At 49.7% G+C, this 21,065-nt stretch overlaps 1 protein-coding gene across 2 annotated transcripts in view; it reads left to right on the forward strand.

The window, feature by feature from the left end:
• The window catches only part of LOC149365399 (carbonic anhydrase-like), an 82,695-nt gene that overhangs the window by 34,289 nt on the left and 27,341 nt on the right, over positions 1–21,065 (forward strand). For both annotated transcript variants that reach the window (XM_089542226.1, XM_089542217.1), the window contains exons 7-9: positions 4,006–4,098; positions 10,397–10,504; positions 13,517–13,654. In XM_089542226.1, coding sequence (XP_089398352.1) covers positions 4,006–4,098; positions 10,397–10,504; positions 13,517–13,654 — 339 coding nt within the window. The remainder of the gene's footprint in view (positions 1–4,005; positions 4,099–10,396; positions 10,505–13,516; positions 13,655–21,065) is intronic.

The following is a 21,065-nucleotide window of genomic DNA, read 5'->3' on the forward strand; positions in this document are numbered from 1 at the left end:
TGATCATGCTTTGCAGTTCGTCTTGTGGGGGACTTAGCCAGGCAATGTCATCAGCAAATCGCGGATTACTTAGGTATTATTCTTTAACCCTTACCTCCGGCTGTTCCTAATCCAAGCCTCTGAATACATTCTGTAAACAGGCGATGAATAGCATTCGCAAGGTCGTGTCTCTCTGCCTGAGTGAGTGAGTGAAAACTTTATTATCTCTAGATTCGGTTGTATTCGGCGGTTTTGAGATGGCTTCGTCCATCTTGCTCAAAGGTCGGTTGCCCTTAGTCCAGGGCTCCGCTGGATGCTGCTGCCAGTTTTGCTCGCCGAATCAGACCTTCTTGTTCGACCCGGCGATCGCTGGAGAGCACTCCCTCCCATTGCTCCGCACTCGGGTTTGTTATCACTGGTACCACGCTTATTCTCTGGCATGCCCACGTTATGTGGTACAGCGTGGGGGGTTCTTGGCACCAAGGGCATTTGTCATTGTATTGTGTTGGATACATTTTGTTGAGTACGTGTAGGTTCGGGTAGGAGCCCGTCTGTAGCTGCCTCCACGCGACAGAGTCCTCTCTGCTAAGGGAGTTGTCCGGTGGTGGATACCGCTTTCTGCAGCCCTTGTAATAATTTAGTATCGCCGAACAATCTTGGGGTACAGGTTCGTTCCCCTCGAGGTCGCCTACGTTGGATGCTCGGTAATAAGTGTACTCTCGAGCTATCCTGTCCGCCTCTTGGTTCCCTGTTACTCCCGCGTGTCCCGGCGTCCATACTATCGCATGCCTGATTGGTTCTTCGTTTGTTTGTTGTTGTGTTATGTGGCCCCCACAGCGGAGAATGCGGAGCGCTCTGTGCCCTATTCTGCCGCATAGGTAGTTGCGGCATGCTGTTTGTGAGTCTGTAAGGATTTTTAGAACCGTTTAGATCGATAGCCCTCCGCTGCCGCTAGTGCGACGGCCGCTTCCTCAGCCTCGACTATCGTACAGTCTTGTAGTGATGCGCTGGTAATCTCGCGTAGGGTCGAGTCAGTCACCGTTGTAACCGCATTGCCGTTGTGCTGCCCCGCTGTTCTGGTGTATGTGGCTGCGTCCACGTATACCGTCGTTTCTTGGGGTGCTAATGTCTTTTGTAGGTATTCAGCCCTAGCCTCTCTGCGTGCTTTGTGTAGGTTAGGATCCATGTTCCGGGGTACTGGCGTTACTTTTAGTGTGTTGCGATATTCGTCCGGGATTGTTTCTGTCCTCTGTATCTCTTGAATTTGATCGGCGCGGCCCAGTTTCTTTAGGAGCTCCCTGCCAGATGGGCTCTGTTGTAGTCTGTGCAGTTGGGAGACTTGCGTAGAGTACTTTGCGTAGAGTACTTTGCGTAGCTTTGCGTAGAATCACGTCCGCCTGTTGTACCTCACTCTTGATGGGATTGTAGTAGGGGAGGCTGTATGTCACTCGGCTGACTACCAGGCTTCTGACCAACTTGAGTGTGTCCTCCTCTCGCATGCCATGACGTCTGTGTGAGATGCGCGTGATCATGCGGGCTACTTGTAGAGTTGATGCTTTGAGTAGGGCGAGGGTGTGATTGCAGCGTTGGTTTGACTGTATCCACATCCCCAAGATTCTGATGAGTGTTTTTTCCGGTATCGATTTCCCCTCGAGGTAGACGTTCAACTTTAAGTCGTCGCTAGTGGGGACTGTGCGATTTTGTTTTCCTCTCCAAACTCTTAGGAGCTCTGATTTCTCGGTGGAGCATGCTAGCCCTCTTGCTCTGACGTAGTTCTCTACGCAGGTGGCTGCCTTTTGTAATTTCTCTTCTTTCTCTCCGAGGGAGCCTGTGTTGACCCAGATGGTGATGTCGTCGGCATACATGGCATGGTGTATGCCGTCGATTGCTTCTAACTGTTTTGCCAAGCCAGTCATGGCTATGTTGAAGAACGTAGGGGAGATGACCGATCCTTGAGGTGTTCCTTTATTTGGAGTAAGGAATTTGTCTGATCTGAGCTCCCCCAGGCCAATCGTTGGCGTTCTGTTTGAGAGGAAGGCTTTGACGTAGCCGTAGATTCTCCTCCCGCAGTTCAGGTCGTTCATGCCCGTAAGGATAGCCTCATGACTTACATTATCAAAAGCCCCCTTGATGTCCAATGCCATTATTATGTTTTCTCCACTCGTGGGGACGTTCCCAAGTACTTCTTATTTGATTTGAAGTAGTACATCTTGGGTCGATAGTTTTGCTCTGACACCTTCCTTTGTCTGAATTATATTCCTGACTTTATAGAGGACTATGGTAGCTGTACAGTCGTTATAGATATCTTACAGTATTTTCACATAAGACTCTTCTACACCCTAATTCCGCAATGCCTGCATAACAGCTGAGGTTTCTAATGAGTCATATGCTTTCTCGTAATCAATGAAGGCTATATATATAGTTGTTGGTTATATTCTGCACATTTCTCTATCACCTGATTGGTAGCTTGAATATAGTCTATTGTCATGTATCCTTTACAAAAGCCTCCTAGATCATTCGATTGACTGAAGTCTATAGGTTGTTATGAGTCTATTATCGATTACCGTAGTAAATGCCTTGTAGGAACGACGGTCTTAATGAACGATAATCTCACAGCTATCATTACGGAGTGCGCTGTAGAAGTAGGCGGTAGGATTATTCGACAGGATACCGGCAAGCTATCTCTGGATGCGGAACATCTGATTAAGAAACTCCAAAGCATGAAAGCGACCAACCCTAAAGACAGATTAGAACTTGGAAGAGCTATCAGAGTTCATAAATACGCCGAACGCAGCCGACTTCAGGAAGTTTAATATGTAGAGAATAGAGCATGCTCTAAAGAACGGAGGTAGGCTAAAAGCGGTGAAGATTAAACTAGGCATAGGTAAAAACCGGCTGTATGCGTTAAAGACAGAGAGTGCAATGTCATCAGTAATATGGACAAGGTAGTTTAACTGCACGAAGAGCTTTACAGAAGCTTGTACAGCAGCCAGTCTAACGGGAACGTTAATCAGAGAGACAGTAGTGCACAACATCGGGACATTCCGCCAGCAACGAAAGAGGAAGTAAAGAAAGCCGTAGGAGCAATGCAAAAGGGGAAAGCACCTGGCGACGATCAGGTAACAGCAGATCTGTTTAAGGACGGAGGGGATATTGTGCTAGAATAAGTAACCATCCTGCATACGCAATGCCTTATGACCTCGAGGGTACCAGAAGCTTGGAAGAACGCTAACGTTGGCTGCATTCATAAAAAAAGGGAGGCGTCAAGGACTTGAGAAAACTTGGGTTCTGAAAATTTTTTTGGCCTCCGTAAAAATTTTCACTTAGCCAAATTTTACGTTCCAGACTCCCTCAATAAAGGCAAATTTTCTGAAGGGAGCATCACTGTTGGCGTTAATGCCCTTGGCGTCAGCACCCTCGGCGCTGAATTCTTGGCGGCATCTGCGTCTGCGTTGGCCCACACGTTGTGGGCGGCGCACTCTAAAGATAAAAGGAATAAAATGGATTAAGCTTCCCTCTAGCGCACAGCCTTTTAGAGTCAGGGTATACTCCCCAAGCCGCGTAATAGACTTCCATCGCTAAAAATACAGAATACTTGCGGTTGGCAACGGAAACATGCGAAGTTCTAGCAGTTACTGAGATTTTAACCGAGGTTTAAACCTCCCATTCCCAACTGCATCAAGTTAGTATGCTTTGCAGTGGGAATATAACTTCGTTGCCAGGAGTAAACGTTCCGTATATTTAGTGATCGGAATCTGCTCCGGGACATGGGCCGCATACCCTGGTCCTAACAGGGAGTGCGCAAGAGGACAGATTACTCTCCATTACTTCTATAAAGGTACATTTGTGTTTAGAATGCGCGTGAGCCCTGCTCCAAAACTCTAACGTAGTGCTTTGGAAAGAGAACGGGGGACTGGTGAGGACTGGTGATCTCTTCCCAGGGAATGCGTGAATGGGAGGTTCTGTGCAGTTCCGAAGCGTGTAACTGATCGCTGTTGTGCGGACTGGCGTTTCTCTGGCATGCAGATCCAGTTCTTTCACGTTAAGGGTGCCACAATGGATTTTTTCGACAGCATCAAGGAACCCGACGGTGTGGTGGCGCTTTCTGTCCTATACCAGGTGAGTGTTGCATGTTCGACGGCCACTTATTGAGTAGGACCGCGAATATACCTCCCTCGGTAACTTTAATTTCTTATACTGCAGGCCTCTTGAAGAGGCCTGGCCAGATGGGCGTACTTAATGTTTACACTGAAGCAAGAGCTACGTAAAAAGTACAAGGGAAGTTCAAGGGGCGGCAAAAACACGGGCCTAAGTAAATTAAAAACAGCAAGTATTTAAACTACCTAACTCGACACAAAAAGTGTACAAATGGCTCTTGAATAGGTAATAAATAAAAAGTAATAAAACACGGCTGAGAACGTACAACACGCACGTAACAAAAAAGGCGTCAAATGCGCGTGAGACAGGTTAAGGTGCACTATAATAACAATACAAAACACAGGTGGGCACTGGAACTTAATTTTAAATAAACACTCGCAATTTACCAAACCCAGCCTTAACCAGTTGCGACAGTACTTTTTATCCGTATAGATGTTCTGGTGAATAACTGTTTTCCATTGTCCCAAATATCTTTCTTTATATTTTTGTTTCACATCATACAATCATTGTCACCACATTATATAACTGTTTATTTTCTTGTGCTCTGTTTTTCTCTCTTATGTTCGACTGATGTTATTTATTTTGATTTTGAATGTGTTGAAATCATTCATATGTATGTTTTTTCCAGTTTTTACATTACTTCAAAACTGTACACACGTTTCTACTTGTTACCGCATTTTACACGTCTTTCTGTGCTGTGTGTTTAAGTATTGATATTTTTATGTTCCTTTATTTTGCTGTTTTTCAATGTCTGTATGACTTGCCCTGCCTTGTATGCTGGGCCCTGGGCCTCGTCAAGCTGACAAAAGCAGCTTTTAGCCCAGGTGTCCCACCAGAATTTTGTTTTCTGGAAATAAACTGAAACTGAAATTGAAACTGAAACTCAAGCAGCCAAGGGAAGATGATGCAAGTGCTCATGAAAAACTAGAGAAAAAAGGAAGGAGAACAAACGCTTAGATGGATTGGGCTTAATTCGTTTTCAGTAATCAGAGCCATTTGTGCATCACTGAGAGCGTTACGGTGCTCCAATGAAGGCCTGGATCTTCATAGTGAATGTTGCTAAAGTCTGTGCATGTGTAATCAAGGCGTCCAATTTGTTTCTTTGTCAGATGACGACAGGAAAATCTTGTTTGTAATGCTGGGGTTAGTCGCTTAGTAAATGAGATTGGAGAAGGCTGCTGTCAAAAACCCCAATAATTCGGAAAGTGTTAGACGCGTACGCAAGTAAGGTAAATCCAACGGGGGCCGTTTGTGTGTGTGTGTGTGTTTGTGTGTGTGCGCGTGTACGTGCGTGCGTGCGTGTGTGTGTGTGCGTGTGCGTGTGTGTGCGTGTGTGTGTGTGTGTGTGTGGTGGGGGGGCGTGTGTGTGTGTGCGTGTGTGTGTGTGTGTGTGTGTGTGTGTGTGTTTGTGTGTGTGTGCGGGCGTGTGTGTGCGTGTACGTGCGTGCGTGCGTGTGTGTGTGTGTGTGTGTGTGTGTGTGTGTGTGTGTGTGTGTGTGTGTGTGTGTGTGCGTGCGTGTGTGTGTGTGTGTGTGTGTGTGTGTGTGTGTGTGTGTGTGTGCGTGTGTGTGTGTGTTGGTTGATGGTTGATAGGGTTTAACGTCCCAAAGCGACTAAGGCTATGAGAGACGCCGTAGTGGAGGGCTCCGGAAATTTCGACCACCTGGGGTTCTTTAACGTGCACTGACATCGCACAGTACACGGGCCTCTAGAATTTCTCCTCCAAAGAAATTCAACCGCCGCGGCCGGGATCGAACCCGCGTCTTCCGGGTCAGCAGCCGAGCACCATAACCACTGGGCCACCGCGGCGGCTGTGTGTGTGTGTGTGTGTGTGTGTGTGTGTGTGTGTGTGTGTGTGTGTGTGTGTGTGTGTGTGTGTGTGTGTGTGTGTGTGTGTGTGTGTGTGTGTGTGTGTGTGTGTGTGTGTGTGTGTGTGTGTGTGTGTGTGTGTGTGTGTGTGTGTGTGTGTGTGTGTGTGTGTGTGTGTGTGTGTGTGTGTGTGTGTGTGTGTGTGTGTGTGTGTGTGTGTGTGTGTGTGTGTGTGTGTGTGTGTGTGTGTGTGTGTTCGAAAAATTACACTAGCGAACTGAATATCCTCCTATTTGATCATTGGTTCATGCTGAATAAACAGCGCAAGATAGAGAAGGACAAAAGGAAAGGCGTACAACGCACAAGCGCTGCGTCCGCTGTGCCTCGCCCAAGTCGACATTCGATTATTGGAAAGAATCAAACAGTAATGTGGTAAAACTTACTCGAAACTAACCGAATATGCCTCAAATGTGCGAAATCATATCGAGTAATTGGCGTGATGTTCGAATAACGTCCAACGTGTTTTTTTTTTCGGCGAATGTTCAAACAAAGCCATATACCATTATGCCGCGATCAGTATATCGCGAGATGAAGGGTTCAACGCCGCGAAGCGACACATTCGAGTGGCGGCGTTCTTACCGCTTATACCTAACCTATAAAATTAGACGACGCGTCAGGGCCCAGGCGAGTTCACCAAACATCGCCTTGAAGCCCGATTTCGTAGGCTGCGGCTGGCTCATACCTAGCTGCCGCCTACCTCATGCTCTGAGGTGTAACTCCAGTTCGTCATAAATTTAATTTTCTTACACGTATAAGCTGGGAGCCATTCAGTTAAAAAATTCAGGGGGCACTTTGACTGTCTAAAGTACGTAGAGGCGAAAGCGTTTTCCGAACCACTTTCGCTGCTTCTTTGGCACTGGTGGCGTCACATATAATTGGGTACTAATTACTAAGTGATGACAAATCACTAATTAATGGTTAATTACTGATTAATGCCTGAATACTAATTAACTGCTAATTAATTACGCTTAAGCTTCGCCTATGGGAGTGGAACGCGACAGCGTGTTGTAGCGCTGCCAGGGGGTCCAGGGAACGCCACCACCCGTTCGGCGCGATGCCTTGCCCTTTGAACGCAACGCTTTTTGAGGAAAGGAAACGGCGCAGTAATTCTGTCATCTTGGTGGACACCTGAACCGCACCGTAGAGGAAGGGAGGAAGTGGGAGTGAAAGAAGACAAAGAGGGCCCGTAATGAAGAAAATGAAAATTGTATTTGAGGAAAGGAAATTACGCTGTAACTGTCTCACATATCTCGGTGAACATTCGTCAAAATTCAGAGGGGCACTTTTTTGACCTAAAGTGTGGTCACTGATGTGTGGTTAAGATGTTAAGCTTCGCCTCTAATAGCGGAACGCGACAGCATCTTGCAACGCTGCCAAGGAGTCCATAGAACGCCATTGCCCATTCGGTTCTACGCCTTGCTCGTCGGTAAATTGGTTTTTGAGGAAAGGAAATGTATCTGTCTCTCATATCTCGGTGGACACCTAAACATCGCCGGAAGGGAAGGGAGGAGGATGGGAGTGAGCGAAGACACCGTATTCACTAGACGCGCCTTTGTTCATTCCAAACCATCGAGCTGGCATGGCGGAGCAATAAAGACAAAAAAAAAAGAGCTGGCATGGCGGAGTGGATAGCATGCTCGTGTCGCACGCCGAAGACCGGGGTTCGATTCCCGAGCTCGACTAATTTCCTACTTTGTTTTATTTATTTATATGGTCCGACTAGAAAATTTAAGTAGGCTAATTGGGTAATTAAGCAATTAACTAAGCTCAGTCCCACCTACTTGGAGCATCACTATACCATCCCTTTAATTGGTTGCGTGGTTACAAGCCAAAGTACAATTGGCCCCGTTTGAAATTCGCGCACTGTGACGTCACGGCCGTTTCGACCAATTGAAAAGCGTGACATTTCTGTTGACAACTGCTGCTTACAACGATGAGACATAAAGGCTTTCGCCTTAATAATGCCACGCAGTGGTGAATGCAATCCGGAGAGCAGGAAGAGAGCGAAAATGGCTTCTAAACAAAACTCTCTTTTTTGGGCTGACCTGCGCCCGCAAAGGACACGCGCAAGCAAAACTTTGGGGTCTATAGTCCTCTAAGGCTGCCGTTCTGCAGAAGATCCGGTGTCGTCGTTGCACTTATTGGCTATTTCGCGAGCTAGAGGGGGCGCCACTGTTGATCAAATATGGCGGCGTCCCGGAGGCGGATGCTTCAGAGGTCAGCCCAGACAGAAAGCACTTATTTGAAAATTTTACAATAACTCCCGATAGTTTGTGCACTGTGAAAACCTTTTATGAGCCGGTCTTTCGTTTCTCGAGGGTGTAAGGACATAAACCAGAGACAAGGCAATAGTCGCCTTTAGACGTTTGAAAATGGCCGATGTGGACGTGGAGCAGTAAGTGGTCGACGCGTCCTTTGTGGAGGATTTAAAGTCAGTGACATTGACAAAGTTGATCTTGGACAGCAAGTGGATGACAAATCTAGACGCGCAATATTTCGCATTTAGCACTGCAGGGAAGCCAGACCAGCGGCTGTGCATTTCTCATGGTACTTCGCAGCAAACAAGGAATGATTGCCATCTAGTCATCTTCGCTTCAGTTTTAACTGATAAAGCCTATTAACTGTAATGAAGCGACTCGCACGATTAGTGTGGACGGCCATTCTTTGTTCGAGCGGTGCTGCTAAGTAGGCCAGCGTTCGCAAGCGTGCACCCGAGTTGCGTCAGCTTCGGCTTCCTTCTTTCTCTCCTTCGTGGGCGCTAGCCGCTGGGGCATCAAACCCCAACTCTCTTTCCTACATAACAATCAATTTTATTAACAATGAGTTTCTTCGAGTATCAATATGTTTACACATGCAAAGCGAGAACAATGCGGTCGCTTTCTTTCGGGCACTGTCTTTTCGGAGCAATCAACTGCGCCTGACGCTCTCCATTCAAAAGCAGTCAAAGGAAGGCAGGTAATTAGTATAAGTCAGCTATAGTAAAATTTTGAGTCGTCTGCTTCTACTCGACTCTTGCGAACCGCCCGTCTACTTGATTGATTCCGGCGACACCGGGGACGAGGGGCTTCCTAAGTGCGAAAAAAAAACCATAAAAGTAAAAATAAATCATTAAATCACACACCCAACTCCATGAATAACAAAGCACCATGTCACGATACACGCATGCCATAATAACGCCTCCAATTGACAGTCATGCACGAAACTCTTTGAACTTATTGAAACTGCCATTTAACCCGCCGCGGTGGCTCAGTGCTTACAGCATTCAAGACGCTGACTCGATTGCGGCCGCGGCGGCCGAATTTCGATGGAGGCGAAATTCTAGAGGCCCGTGTACTGTGCGATGTCAGTGCACATTACTGAACCCCAGGTGGTCAAATTCCGGAGCCCTTCACTACGCAGTCCCTCATAGCTTCAGTCGCTTTGGGACGTTAAACACTAATAAACCAAACCAAACGTGCCCTTTAGTCATGTGTGGTCAGCGATGTTTCCTAATAAACAGCGCCTCGTATTTGCATAGGCCCTTTTAATGCAGGCAGGCCATCTTTTCAGAAATTTAGGCTTAGCCTAATAAGAACTGTGCTGTAAAGGTCCTGCAAGCGTTACATTGAGCGTGAAAACTTCCTTTATTAAACTTGTGTATTGCTGGCACCAAAAGCTCACGTAATAATATTTAGCGGCTTTTCTGTCTTGTTTCTGTGCAAACACTCAGGCAGCAGCGCTCCTAACGCATATTTTTTAATGAAAACCTTTTAACCACACCCAAACAGGAATATGCCTCTATAGGAGTAAAATGGGGGTAGAGCTGTCCTCTAGCGCACTCACTTATAAAAGGGAGCAGGGCAGAGATCAGCTCCGTTTTACTGTTTTCTGTTAGGGTGCATCGAGCTCCTGAACGCTAAAGCAATAGAGCAAGCGACGTACGTCAGCGTCTGAGTATATCCTTCTTGGACTTCACTCTAAACAGGGTAAAAAATTGACAAATTAACAGACGATTACGAGAGTCGGTGGTGCTAAGTTATAGCGCAGCTCTTCACGCGTCACCTGTCATCGCTGGCAGGTGGCGTGTTACGCTGCTAGCCACCCTCCGGGTTCTTCCCTTGGCAGCCACCTTCCAGGTGGCTTCCGCTCTGCTGCATGGACAACCGGTCATGCCGACAACGCCGACGACGACGCGGAATGCAGAAACCGGCGTCTAAGGGCTGCGCTCTGAAACTAAGTGAGCTGTCTTCTAGCGCAGCTCCTTTTATAGAAGGGAGTGCACTAGAGGACATCTTACGGCCTTTTTGGTCCCATATAGGCGCATTCGTGGTTAGAGTGTAGTTAGCGGCGCCGCCGCAGAGTGGAGTCCGTTTCATGAAAATCGCCAATATACCGCGCGCATCTGCTGCAGATCAATAAAACGGAAGAGAACCCGCCACCTCCACCCCCGGACAGCGCTTGGGACACTACCCTCAAGGCCGTCGCAGAAAACATCAACGTCACGGGCAAACCAAAGCCGGTAATAAAAGTGGCGTTATTTGCGCATGCGCCGTACCTGCATACAGGTAGCATGCGATCCATTTGCTTACCAGGCTGCTTTTCAGGCATTGCACGCGTCATTTGATATACATGAAGGGACAACACGCAGTACGTTGGTGCAGCAGACGACCAAGAACCTCCTGTTCTGTTAAGAGTTACTTTCATCTCCCCCTCACTTTCTCTCTCCCCGCGCCACAACTGCTTCTCCCTCGCTCTCCACGCACCATCTGTGTAGCCACAAAAGGCCTGTGCACTCTTCTTGTGACGTTACCGCACTTTGCCCGGTTGACCGTGACGTACCAGGAATATAGACCTCTTGACTGGCGGCCTTCGCTTCTGGAGTCTTGAGGTGTAAATTCTTTACGTGGTAATGACAACTCCGTCGAATAACAGACGAGCAGAATAACGCCCAAGAGAAATTGAAGAGCTCCGCGGCGGTGATAGAAAGACGAGTCGGCTCTCTCAATCGAACTCAATTAAAAGGTTCAAGGGGAAGCTTTGAGCCAGTTGGTCTGACATGTTGAAGAGGAGGAATAACCGCGAACTTGGAGGAGACTTAAAGGGCCACTGCCCAGGGTCCGGACATTTTTGAAAAACAAGCCCACTGCATAGATGAGGCATCGAAGATAACCTCTGCAAAATACTAGAGCCATGCGCGCCCCGAAAAGCTGCGAAAATTCAAATCAAAGCCCGCTCGTTCTTTCCTTCAACAAAAACGGGCCCGGCCCACTACTCTGAACCCCGCTGACGTCGAGGGGGGCTACTTTCGCTAAAGGCACTCCATTGGTGCATCGTTCTGACTGACGGGAGAAGGTTGGGCGTAGCCTTGGCGTCGCGTCGTCTGCACAAGGCTTTCCGCAGCGCCTTCTGTTCTGGCTCATGCCTACAAACCCGCATGAAGGAACAAAAAAAAAACTGCGGAGGGTGCGTGCGGCGACAGCCTTGAACCCTAGCCATAAAAAGTAAAAAATAGTAAAACTGAGGGAGTTGGTTCGCCCCCCCCCCCTCCCCCCGCCGTGATCACCTCACGAGACGCTCTGCGTACGCGCTCCCTTCTCAGATTTTTTTCTTCTATGCAAGCCCTCTAAAACAAGGTTTTAATTACTAGTGCAGCAGAGCCTTTCCCTCGCTCGCCCACTTGACCGCTCCGCACACACACCGCTTATCTTTCGTGCATCTTGCGTACGCCTTGACTCCAATGAATGACATATGCTTTGGAGCGGAGAAAAGACACAAACACACAGAACACAAACACGCATGGAGAAAAGCAAACGGGCGGTTGCCGGGTCCGCGCTTCGCCGTGTGTTTCGAACACAACCGACTTCCGCCCCTCCGCTCGTGAAACGGTGGGGAGGCCTAAAAGAAAATGAAAAGGTGGCTCGTTAACTGGGAATGACAAACAGATGTATGAAAGGATGCGCTCGCTAACAAGTCTAGGTGGTCGAGCCGATCGCGCCTCTCGATCGTTCAGTGTGCGGAGAAAATGCAAAAACCAAGAAAAGAATTCTATTGAAGGCGGGGCCATGACGTCGCCCTGTGACGCACTCCACAGACACCACGCCTCCGGAGAAGGAAGGGGTGATTTTGCCTTGCCGAGCCTACTCGACGAGGAGCGGGAAAGAAAAATTTCGAGGAGGGAATGGAAGGAGAGGAGGCTCGCTCAAAGTGAGGTAGAGAGTGTTTGGGATTATGGGGTGGGCAGGGGCCCTTTAAGCAGATGGTATGACGTCACATAGCGCGCAGCTCCCCTCGTGAGAGGAGGAGAGTCAGGCCGTGGCTATGCGCCGCGCAAGGCGACGGCGTGAGATGGGGCCCCGTTTTTACACAGATGGTATGACGTCACGCAGCGAGGTCACGCGAAAGGTCAAGCGTGGCTATGCGGCCGCGGCACGGCACGGGCTGAGGTGGTAGCGAAAGTAGTATTGCTTCGCAATAAAATATTTACTTTGAGCGGCCGGCGTACAACGGCCAAGTGAGAGACTGTGCGAGCGTCGATGTCCCCACATGAAGACAATGGCCCCGCGCCATGTTCTGACCGGCGCAGAGCAACTCATCTGTGCCGGCGGGAAAGACATCGCGTAAGCCATGACCCCCCCCCCCCCTCCCCCCAGCCAAGCAATTTGCACGCCCTCGCACCGAGTACTCCTGCCAACCACACGCGACGCAGCACCCCACATTGCACGTAGTGTATAGAGCAGAACTACCCCTGTCCCTTCTGTCATTTCCCCTTTCTTTCCCTCTCCCTGTCCTTTTATCTCCGCTAACCGCACCGCTGGTACTTCAGGTTTCGATGGCAGATAGCGCGGCTAGCAGCACCTTTTCTTTCCATTATTATTTTTATTGATAAATATCGACTAACGACAACAACTCCACTCAAATTAAAGAACTTCAGTCGGTAGAAAATTAATCCGAATCCCTTTACTACTGCGTCCCTTCCTTTTTTTGAATATCTTCATCCCTTCCCGCATGGCACGGTTGAAGTACCCACCGAGAAGTGGGACAGCTAGTTACTACGCCTGGAAAATGAATTATTCTTCCCCCTCGTCTTCCCTGCTCGCACCGCGGCTGCCGCTATGTTTCTACGCACTCCTCTGGCCGCACTCCGCCCTCACCTCTACGGACAACTTCATGTGCGGAGGCCGACAAAGCCGCGAAGCAGGGGAAACGTGCCATTAACCGCTGTCGCTGTAAAAGACAGTACTGTCCGCACTTGTGCTTAGGCCGCTGAGCATAGTCATCCGGGAAATGCAGTAAATTGGTGCCAAGTCGCTTCCCTTCTTCTTGAAAGGCGCCATACTTAGTTTGTGAAAATAACTATAGGGACATTGTCATGATCGCTGGCCCATCTACTAAAATGAGAACGTGGCTTGGCGTGAAGCGGCGCAGCGTAAGGCAGAAATCCAGTGGGGCCTTCTAACGTGAGTGTGATTCTGGTTGATCAGCCACTGATCCCTTGAGTGTACTCCTGATTGGGTGTCCTGGTGCTGCGCAGGGCGTGAAACTGGACACTTTAGTGCCGGCAGATTTTACGTCCTTCTACACCTACAAGGGCTCCATGACTTTTCCACCGTGCACCGAGGGTGTCAAGTGGGTGATTGTCCCGGAAAGGCGATGGGTTAAACAGGATACGGTAAGCCATGGAGTTTTAACACCACAGCATTAAGGGTTTCCGACCAGCGGAGAACCCGGCGTAGTGGGCGTCTTCGCATGTCTTCGCAGAAAAGCCGCAGTGGGCGAGAGGCTCGTGACGTCACACGTGGAGCTGTTGAATGAAACGTGACCAACGTTAGAAAACATGATTAGAAGATCACAACATTACTTAAACGTCATTATGACAAGCAAGTATATAAAGTAAAATGCATTGCGTTGAAACGAAGATTGATGCAGTTAGTCGGGAATCGAACCCTGGACCCTTCGGTATGCGAGTCAGACACGGTGTCCATAAGCCAGGGAGGCTTGTTCATACAGATTTGCTAGAGTTGAACTTTATGCGTGTGTCGTGTAATCATTCACATAATATAGAAACGGTGTCCACCCTGCCGTGGTGGCTCAGTGGTTACGGCGCTCAGCTGCTGACCCGAAAGACGCGGGTTCGATCCCGACCGCGGCGGCTGATTTTCGATGGAGGCAAAATTATAGAGGCCCGTGTACTGTGCGATGTCAGTGCATGTTAAAGAACCCCAGGTGGTCGAAATTTCCGGAGCCCTTTACTACGGCGTCCCTCATGCCTCAGTCGCTTTGGGACGTTAAACTGTAATAAACCAAAAACCAAAGAAACACTGTCCGTGTTTGCGCGGGCATGGGGAGCGGCTAACGGGACCCATCAACGCTCTTGCCTCAGGCACTTAAAGGCGGAATGCTATGAGGTGCCTGTGTGTTGTTCGATGAAAATGCACGTTGAAGATCCCCAGGTGGCCGAAATTTTTCCGGAGCCCTCCACTACGGCATCGCTTTCTTCCTTTCTTCTTTCATTCCCACCCCTACTCCTTTCTGTTCGGGTGTCCGCTGAGATATGTGAGACAGTTGCTGCGTCATTTCGTTCCTCAAAAACAAATTTTCAATTTTTGTAAATTTCTATTAGTGCCCTCAATTTTTTTTTCGCTTTCCAGTGTAACGTAATGAATCTTTACCAACGTAAGCAACACATATCCCTGTTCGTAGCATCTGCATCGTTCACAGGTTGCCATCAACTACTGTAACAATGTAACCACCGCGACGATGTTTTTGCAAAAGGACCTCTCAGGTCGAGGCGAAAAGCGGTCCTCTCTGGACTTCGCGCTCTTAGCGACAGCGTGAATGTCGTTTTTATCGGTGAGAGCCCACAGCGCTTAATCATTGTCAAACTAAACCAAACTTTCTGGAAGTGCTCCTCACCTCATCCCAATTCTCGGTAATAAATATCATGGACGCAAGAAAAACTGCTATTCAAGCAAAAAACTTTATATTGGCAAGTACATTCCACGCCCGGGAAGTGACCGGAGGTAATTAGTCCAGGTTCGCTAGCGAGTATAAGCCATACGCCGTGTGGCTCAGTGGTTATGGTGCTCGGCTACTGACCCGAAAGACGTGGGCTCGTTCCCGGCCATGGCGGTCGAATTTCTATGGAGGCTAAATTCTAGAGGCCCGTGTGCTGTGCGTTGTCAGGGCATGATAAAGAATCCCAGGTAGTCGAAATTTCCGGAGCCCTTCAGTACGGCATCACTCATAGCCTGAGTCGGTAACCTAGGCCATCAATTTGCTTCCGTTAGATTGGATAAATAACGCGTGTCAAAGCAGAAATATCCAATGCTGGGGAATATGAAACTTCAGTCTAGGATCCTCCTTATGACAGTCATATTACTGCTCTTGAGATGGTTCAAAATAATTCTGCGCGTTTCATCCTCACTAATTACAACCGCACTGCAAGCATAACAACTGTGAAATCTATTCGCCAGTCCTTCTCCACCACCAGCGGGATCCGCCGCGTTTCCACGGCCTACCTCCTGAGGACGCCGAGGACTGGCTGGACCAGTTCGACCGGGTGGCCACATTCAATTCTTGGGACGGGGACTCAAAGATGCGCCATGTCTATTATGCTCTGGAAGACTCTGCAAGGACATGGTACGTAAACAATGAATCTGGCCTCCAAACATGGGAGACATTCAAAACAGAATTTCTCCAGGCATTCACCAGTACGTTTCGCAAGGAGAAGGCCGACCTTCTTCTGCAGAATCGCATCCAACTTCCGAACGAGAGTGTAATGGTGTACGTGGAAGAGATGAGACGCCTCTTCCGTATAGCGCAGACCCAAGCATGCCGGAGGAAAAGAAGGTGCGATTGCTGATGAAGGGTGTAAAGGAGAAGCTTTTCGCAGGCCTGGTTCGGAGTCCACCCGCAACAGTAAACAACTTCAAGGAAGCAATGTCCATTGAGAAATCACTCGATATGCGGGCATGGCAGTACGAGCGCACTAACGTATCGATGCTCTGCACCCGTACTGAGGGAACCTCCATGACCTCAGCAGAATCACTGCGTGAGGTCATTCGAGCCATTTGCAGCAGACCCCTGTTCAGCCACAGATTGCGTCATTTACAGATGTCATTCGCGAGGAGGTCGAACAAGCATTGGGTACCTCGCAGCTTCCGGCAGCCTCTCCACCGCCGCCACAAACATTGAGTTATGCTGCCGCTGCAAGCCGTTTCCTTCCGGCCTCGACCCAACGATATGAAGCACCTACGCCAGCCGCACCTCAGCTTCCTCCTTCCCAGTCGAACATTGTCCAGCGACCTAGGCCTCGCAGAACTGACGTCTGGAGAACCGCGGACCATCGACCGTTGTGCTACCATTGCAGGGCACCTGGGCACATCTGGCGCCGCTGTCCATACAAGGAGATGGGTCTTCGAGGGTGCCCCTTCGGTGCTCCCCGTCCGCTGCCTGGATAGCGACCAAGGGAGATCGCAGATTACATCTCCCATGCGGACTCCGGCCAGCGTCGCATCTCCCGATCACCATCTCCGTGCCGCTACAGCTCTCCGGGACCCAGCGACCAGGGCCAGTCTAGAAGTCCCCGTAGGGGAAACTAGACGCGGCAGCCTCTGGAGGTGCGGCTGCTCGACGACAAGAACAAGACCCTCCAACGCCACCAGATACATCGCGAATGCCGTGCAACACACCGTCCTCGACGACCCACGAACGACAGCATGTTAAGACAAGCCGACAACCCGCCGCACTTCTTCGTAACCACGACGCTTCTCTTCGACGCCGCATCCCTTCGACGCACCAAAGCAGCGATCGGACTCCTCGACTGTACCGCAAGACGCCACCACCGGCCGATTTAGACGTTTCAGTAAACGGCACAGCCGTAACTGCTTTAGTTGACACTGGCGCCGATTATTCTCTGCTCAGTAGACAATTCGCCGCTGTGCTCAAAAAGGTTATGGCAGCTTGGGACGGCCCGCAGTTAAGTACCGCTGGGGGACATTTGATTACGCCGATAGGAATGTGCACGGCGAGGGTCACGGTACAAGGGCAAACCTTCCCTGCAAAGTTTGTTGTCCTCGCTGATTGCTCTCGTGATGTTCTGCTGGGTATGGACTTCCTAACAGACAACGGAGCCATCATCGACCTGCAGTCCCAGTCCCTCCAGTTTTCGACAGAGAATACCATTGACACCACAGATGCCCTCTCGTCGGCGCTCCATATTCTTGACGAGCAAGTGACCATGCCTTCCCGCTCCAGTATACTGGTGACTGTCGGTTCGCATACCATTCGAGACACTGAAGGTATAGTCGAGAGTAAACAACTTTTGCTTCTCGACCGCGGTATTGCAGTACCTCGGGCGGTAGTGTTTCTGGAAGACGCCAAAGTTGATGTACTCCTGACTAATTTCAGCAATGAGCACCAGCACCTGAACAAGGGGACGACTGTCGCTTACATAGATGCCGTCACTTAGATGCCGTCACATAGATGCAGTCACAAAACCTTACTCGTGTTTCACGACCGGATCCAGAGGACATAGTCGACGTCCAGTACATTAATCAGACATTGCCGCAACAACAACAAGGCATGCTGCGCGACCTGCTCAATCGCTACAGACACAGATTTGCGTCATCTCCGCGCGTCGGCAGGACACACCTTGCTACACATCGCATTATTACGGACGACACGGCGCAACCACTTCGACAGTCACCCTACCGTGTTTCCTCTAGAGAACGCGCCGCCATCAGCACGCAAGTAAAGGAAATGCTTGATAATGACGTCATTGGACCGTCTCGGAGGCCCTGGTCCGCACCTGTCGTGTTCGTAAAGAAAAAGGACAGAACATTGCTGTTCTGCGTTGATTACCGGCGACTGAATAACATCACTAAAAAGGACGCTTACCCTTTGCCCAGAATCGACGACGCTTTGGATCGTTTATGCAACGCCAAGTATTTCTCCTCCATGGATTTGAAGTCTGGGTACTGGCAAATAGAGGTAGACGAGAGGGACCGTGAGAAGACGGCATTCATCACTCCAGACGGGTTGTACGAGTTCCAGGTCGTGCCATTTGGTCTTTGCTCCGCCCCAGCGACCTTTCAGGGGCTTATGGACACAGTACTCGTGGACCTGAAATGGCACACTTGCCTCGTATACCTGGACGATGTGATCGTATTCGCCCCAACTTTTGACGAGCACCTTCGTCGCCTCGAGGCAGTGCTGCAGGCCATAAAGTCCTCTAGACTCACTCTAAAAGCCGAGAAGTGTCACTTCGGTTACGAGGAGTCGAAGTTTTTGGGTCACCTCGTGAACCAAGAAGGGGTCCTTCCGGATTTTGAAAAAACCGTCGCCATCACTAATTTCCCGCCGCCACGCGATCAGAAAGAAGTTCGGCGCTTCCTTGGACTATGTGCTATTACCGCCGCTTTGTGAAAAACTTCTCTAAAATCGCTGCGCCCCTTACTTACCTGACCAAGGCCGATGTCCAGTTCCAGTGGGAAGCGCCGCAACAACAGGCGTTCCTAGAGCTTCAACGCCGCTTACAGTCACCACCCATTCTGGCGCACTTTGATGAATATGCTGACACTTAGGTACACACCGACTCCAGCAATGTTGGTTTGTGTGCAGTCCTAGTTCAGGTCCAGAAAAATCAACTTCGTGTAATTGCCTACGCAAGTCGTGCACTGTCTAAGGCCGAGGCAAACTACTCTGCCACCGAAAAAGAATGCCTCGCCATCGTGTGGGCAATTTCCAAGTTTCGACCATACCTTTACGGTCGACCTTTCAAAGTAGTCACAGACCATCATGCACTTTGTTGGCTGGCCAACATATAGGATCCTTCAGGGCGCCTTGCACGATGGAGTCTCCGACTGCAGGAATACGACATTTCTGTAACCTAGAAATCCGGCCACAAACACTTGGACGCCGACTGCCTTTCCCGTGCCCCTGCACAACCAGCTCCTGACGACGCTGCGGACGACGCCGCCTTTGTGACCGCCCTAAATTCTACCGACTTTGCTGGCCAACAACGCGCCGACCCGGACCTTCGAGACGTCATTGATTATCTTGACGGTGCCTGTGGCAGAGTACCTGCCGCCTTCCGGCGCGCTTTATCTTCCCTCTGCCTGCGTGACGGCGTACTCTTCAAAAAGAACTTTTCTTCTAACAGTCGCGAGTACTTGCTCGTCGTGCCCGAAAACCTACGCGTCGAAATTTTGAATGCCTGCCACGACAAACCTGCTTCCGGCCACCTTGGCGTCACTAGAACGCAAGCCAAGATTCGCGAAAAATACTACTGGCCTCGCCTTGGACATGACGTTACGCATTACGTTCGCTCTTGCCGTGACTGTCTGCGCCGCAAGGTTCCTGCTGCCAAGCCCGCCGGCTTCCTCAAGCCCATTGACCCGTCGTCCCGACCATTCCAACAAATCGGGATAGACTTGCTCGGCCCGTTCCCCATATCAAACTCCGGAAAGCGGTGGATAATAGACGCCACAGACTATCTCACGCATTACGCGGAGACAGCCGCTCTTTCGAGTGGAACCGCTATCAATGTCGCCAAATTTCTTGTGCTTCAGATCGTCCTGCGCCATGGCGCACCACGGGTTCTCATTACTGACCGAGGAGATGCCTTTACTGCTGAGCTCATGCAGCATATCATTGCTTTCAGCCACATCAGCCACCGCAGGTTGACCTCATACCACCCCCAGACGAACGGCCTGACCGAACGACTGAACAAGACTCTCGCGGATATGCTTTCGATGTACGTGGACGTGGAGCACAAAACGTGGGATGAAGTCCTGCCTTATGTCACGTTCGCCTATAATACCGCCGTCCAGGAAACAACCAACATGACACCGTTCAGTCTCGTCTATGGACGACAGGTGACCACAACACTCGACGCTATGCTCCCCCATGTCGACGACCACCCAAATGCCGACGTTGCCCACTTTTTACAGCGCGCCGAGGATGCTCGACAACTAGCCCGGGTGCGAATTCGCGCTCAGCAGGACCAAGATGCCCGACGGTACAACCTGCGGAGACGGGCGGTCGAATATTTCCCAGGCGACCTTGTCTGGGTTTGGTCCCCAATACGACGTCGCGGACTCAGCGACAAGTTCTTACGTCGTTACTTCGGCCCCTACCAAGCCCTGCGGCGTATCGGCGATCTCAACTATGAAGTCATTCCTGATCAAACACGACGCTCACGACATGACGCGCGCCCCGAGGTGGTCCACGTCGTTCGCCTGAAACCGTATCACGCAAGGACACCGTGACACTCCCTCTGACGCTGGTTTCCTTTTAGCATCGGGCCGATGCTTTTCGAACGGGGGGGGGCTAATGACGCTAGCGCTACTGAAGACGACGACGTGAGGACATTAAGCAAAAAGGACGAAGTTCGCCACCGTCTTGGACCACCAGACGTTCTTGGGAGCCTTCCAAACCGCTTAGAGCGTTAGCGGGTCTTTACACCGACGTGACAATATATCTTCACTTAACCACGTCTCAGTCAGCACTACTACATCAGTGTCATGCGTAAGTAATTGACCTTCCAACTCAACGACTTTATTAACAACACTGCGATAGTTAATATTTAAAACTCGAAAACAACCTTTTTTAGTTTTGTTGCGTCAGGTGTGCTTGGTAATCCGGTACCGCTTGTTTTCAGTTTTGTCCCAGGCAAATAAAGTCCCGTTCACACTTAATTTATCGAACAATAACTTGACCTTCGCACCGTTCGACCTTTCCTCAGCAGAGCTTTCCCATAGTTTTTGCCTTATCTGACGAACACCAAACGAAAAATCCTCTGAAATCGATATTTCAGAGCCCTTGAGTTTGGGACAGGCTTTCATTATCGATACTTTTTCATGGTACTCTAAAAACCTCACAATTACTGGACGATCACCATCTTCTTTCCCAGCCTATGACAGCGTTCAATTCCACTAATGGTTAAATCAAGCTTTTCTAGAAACACTCTCTCTTTTATCTTCTTGCTAAGATCATCAAATGTTTCCGTGCTGTCTTCTTTAACGCCATAAATTATCAGATTGTTCCTTCGACTCCGGTTTTCTAACTCAACAACCTTA

Source organism: Amblyomma mixtum, chromosome 1, assembly GCF_055824585.1.
Source record: "Amblyomma mixtum isolate Tamu chromosome 1, ASM5582458v1, whole genome shotgun sequence".
NCBI lineage: Eukaryota > Metazoa > Arthropoda > Arachnida > Ixodida > Ixodidae > Amblyomma > Amblyomma mixtum.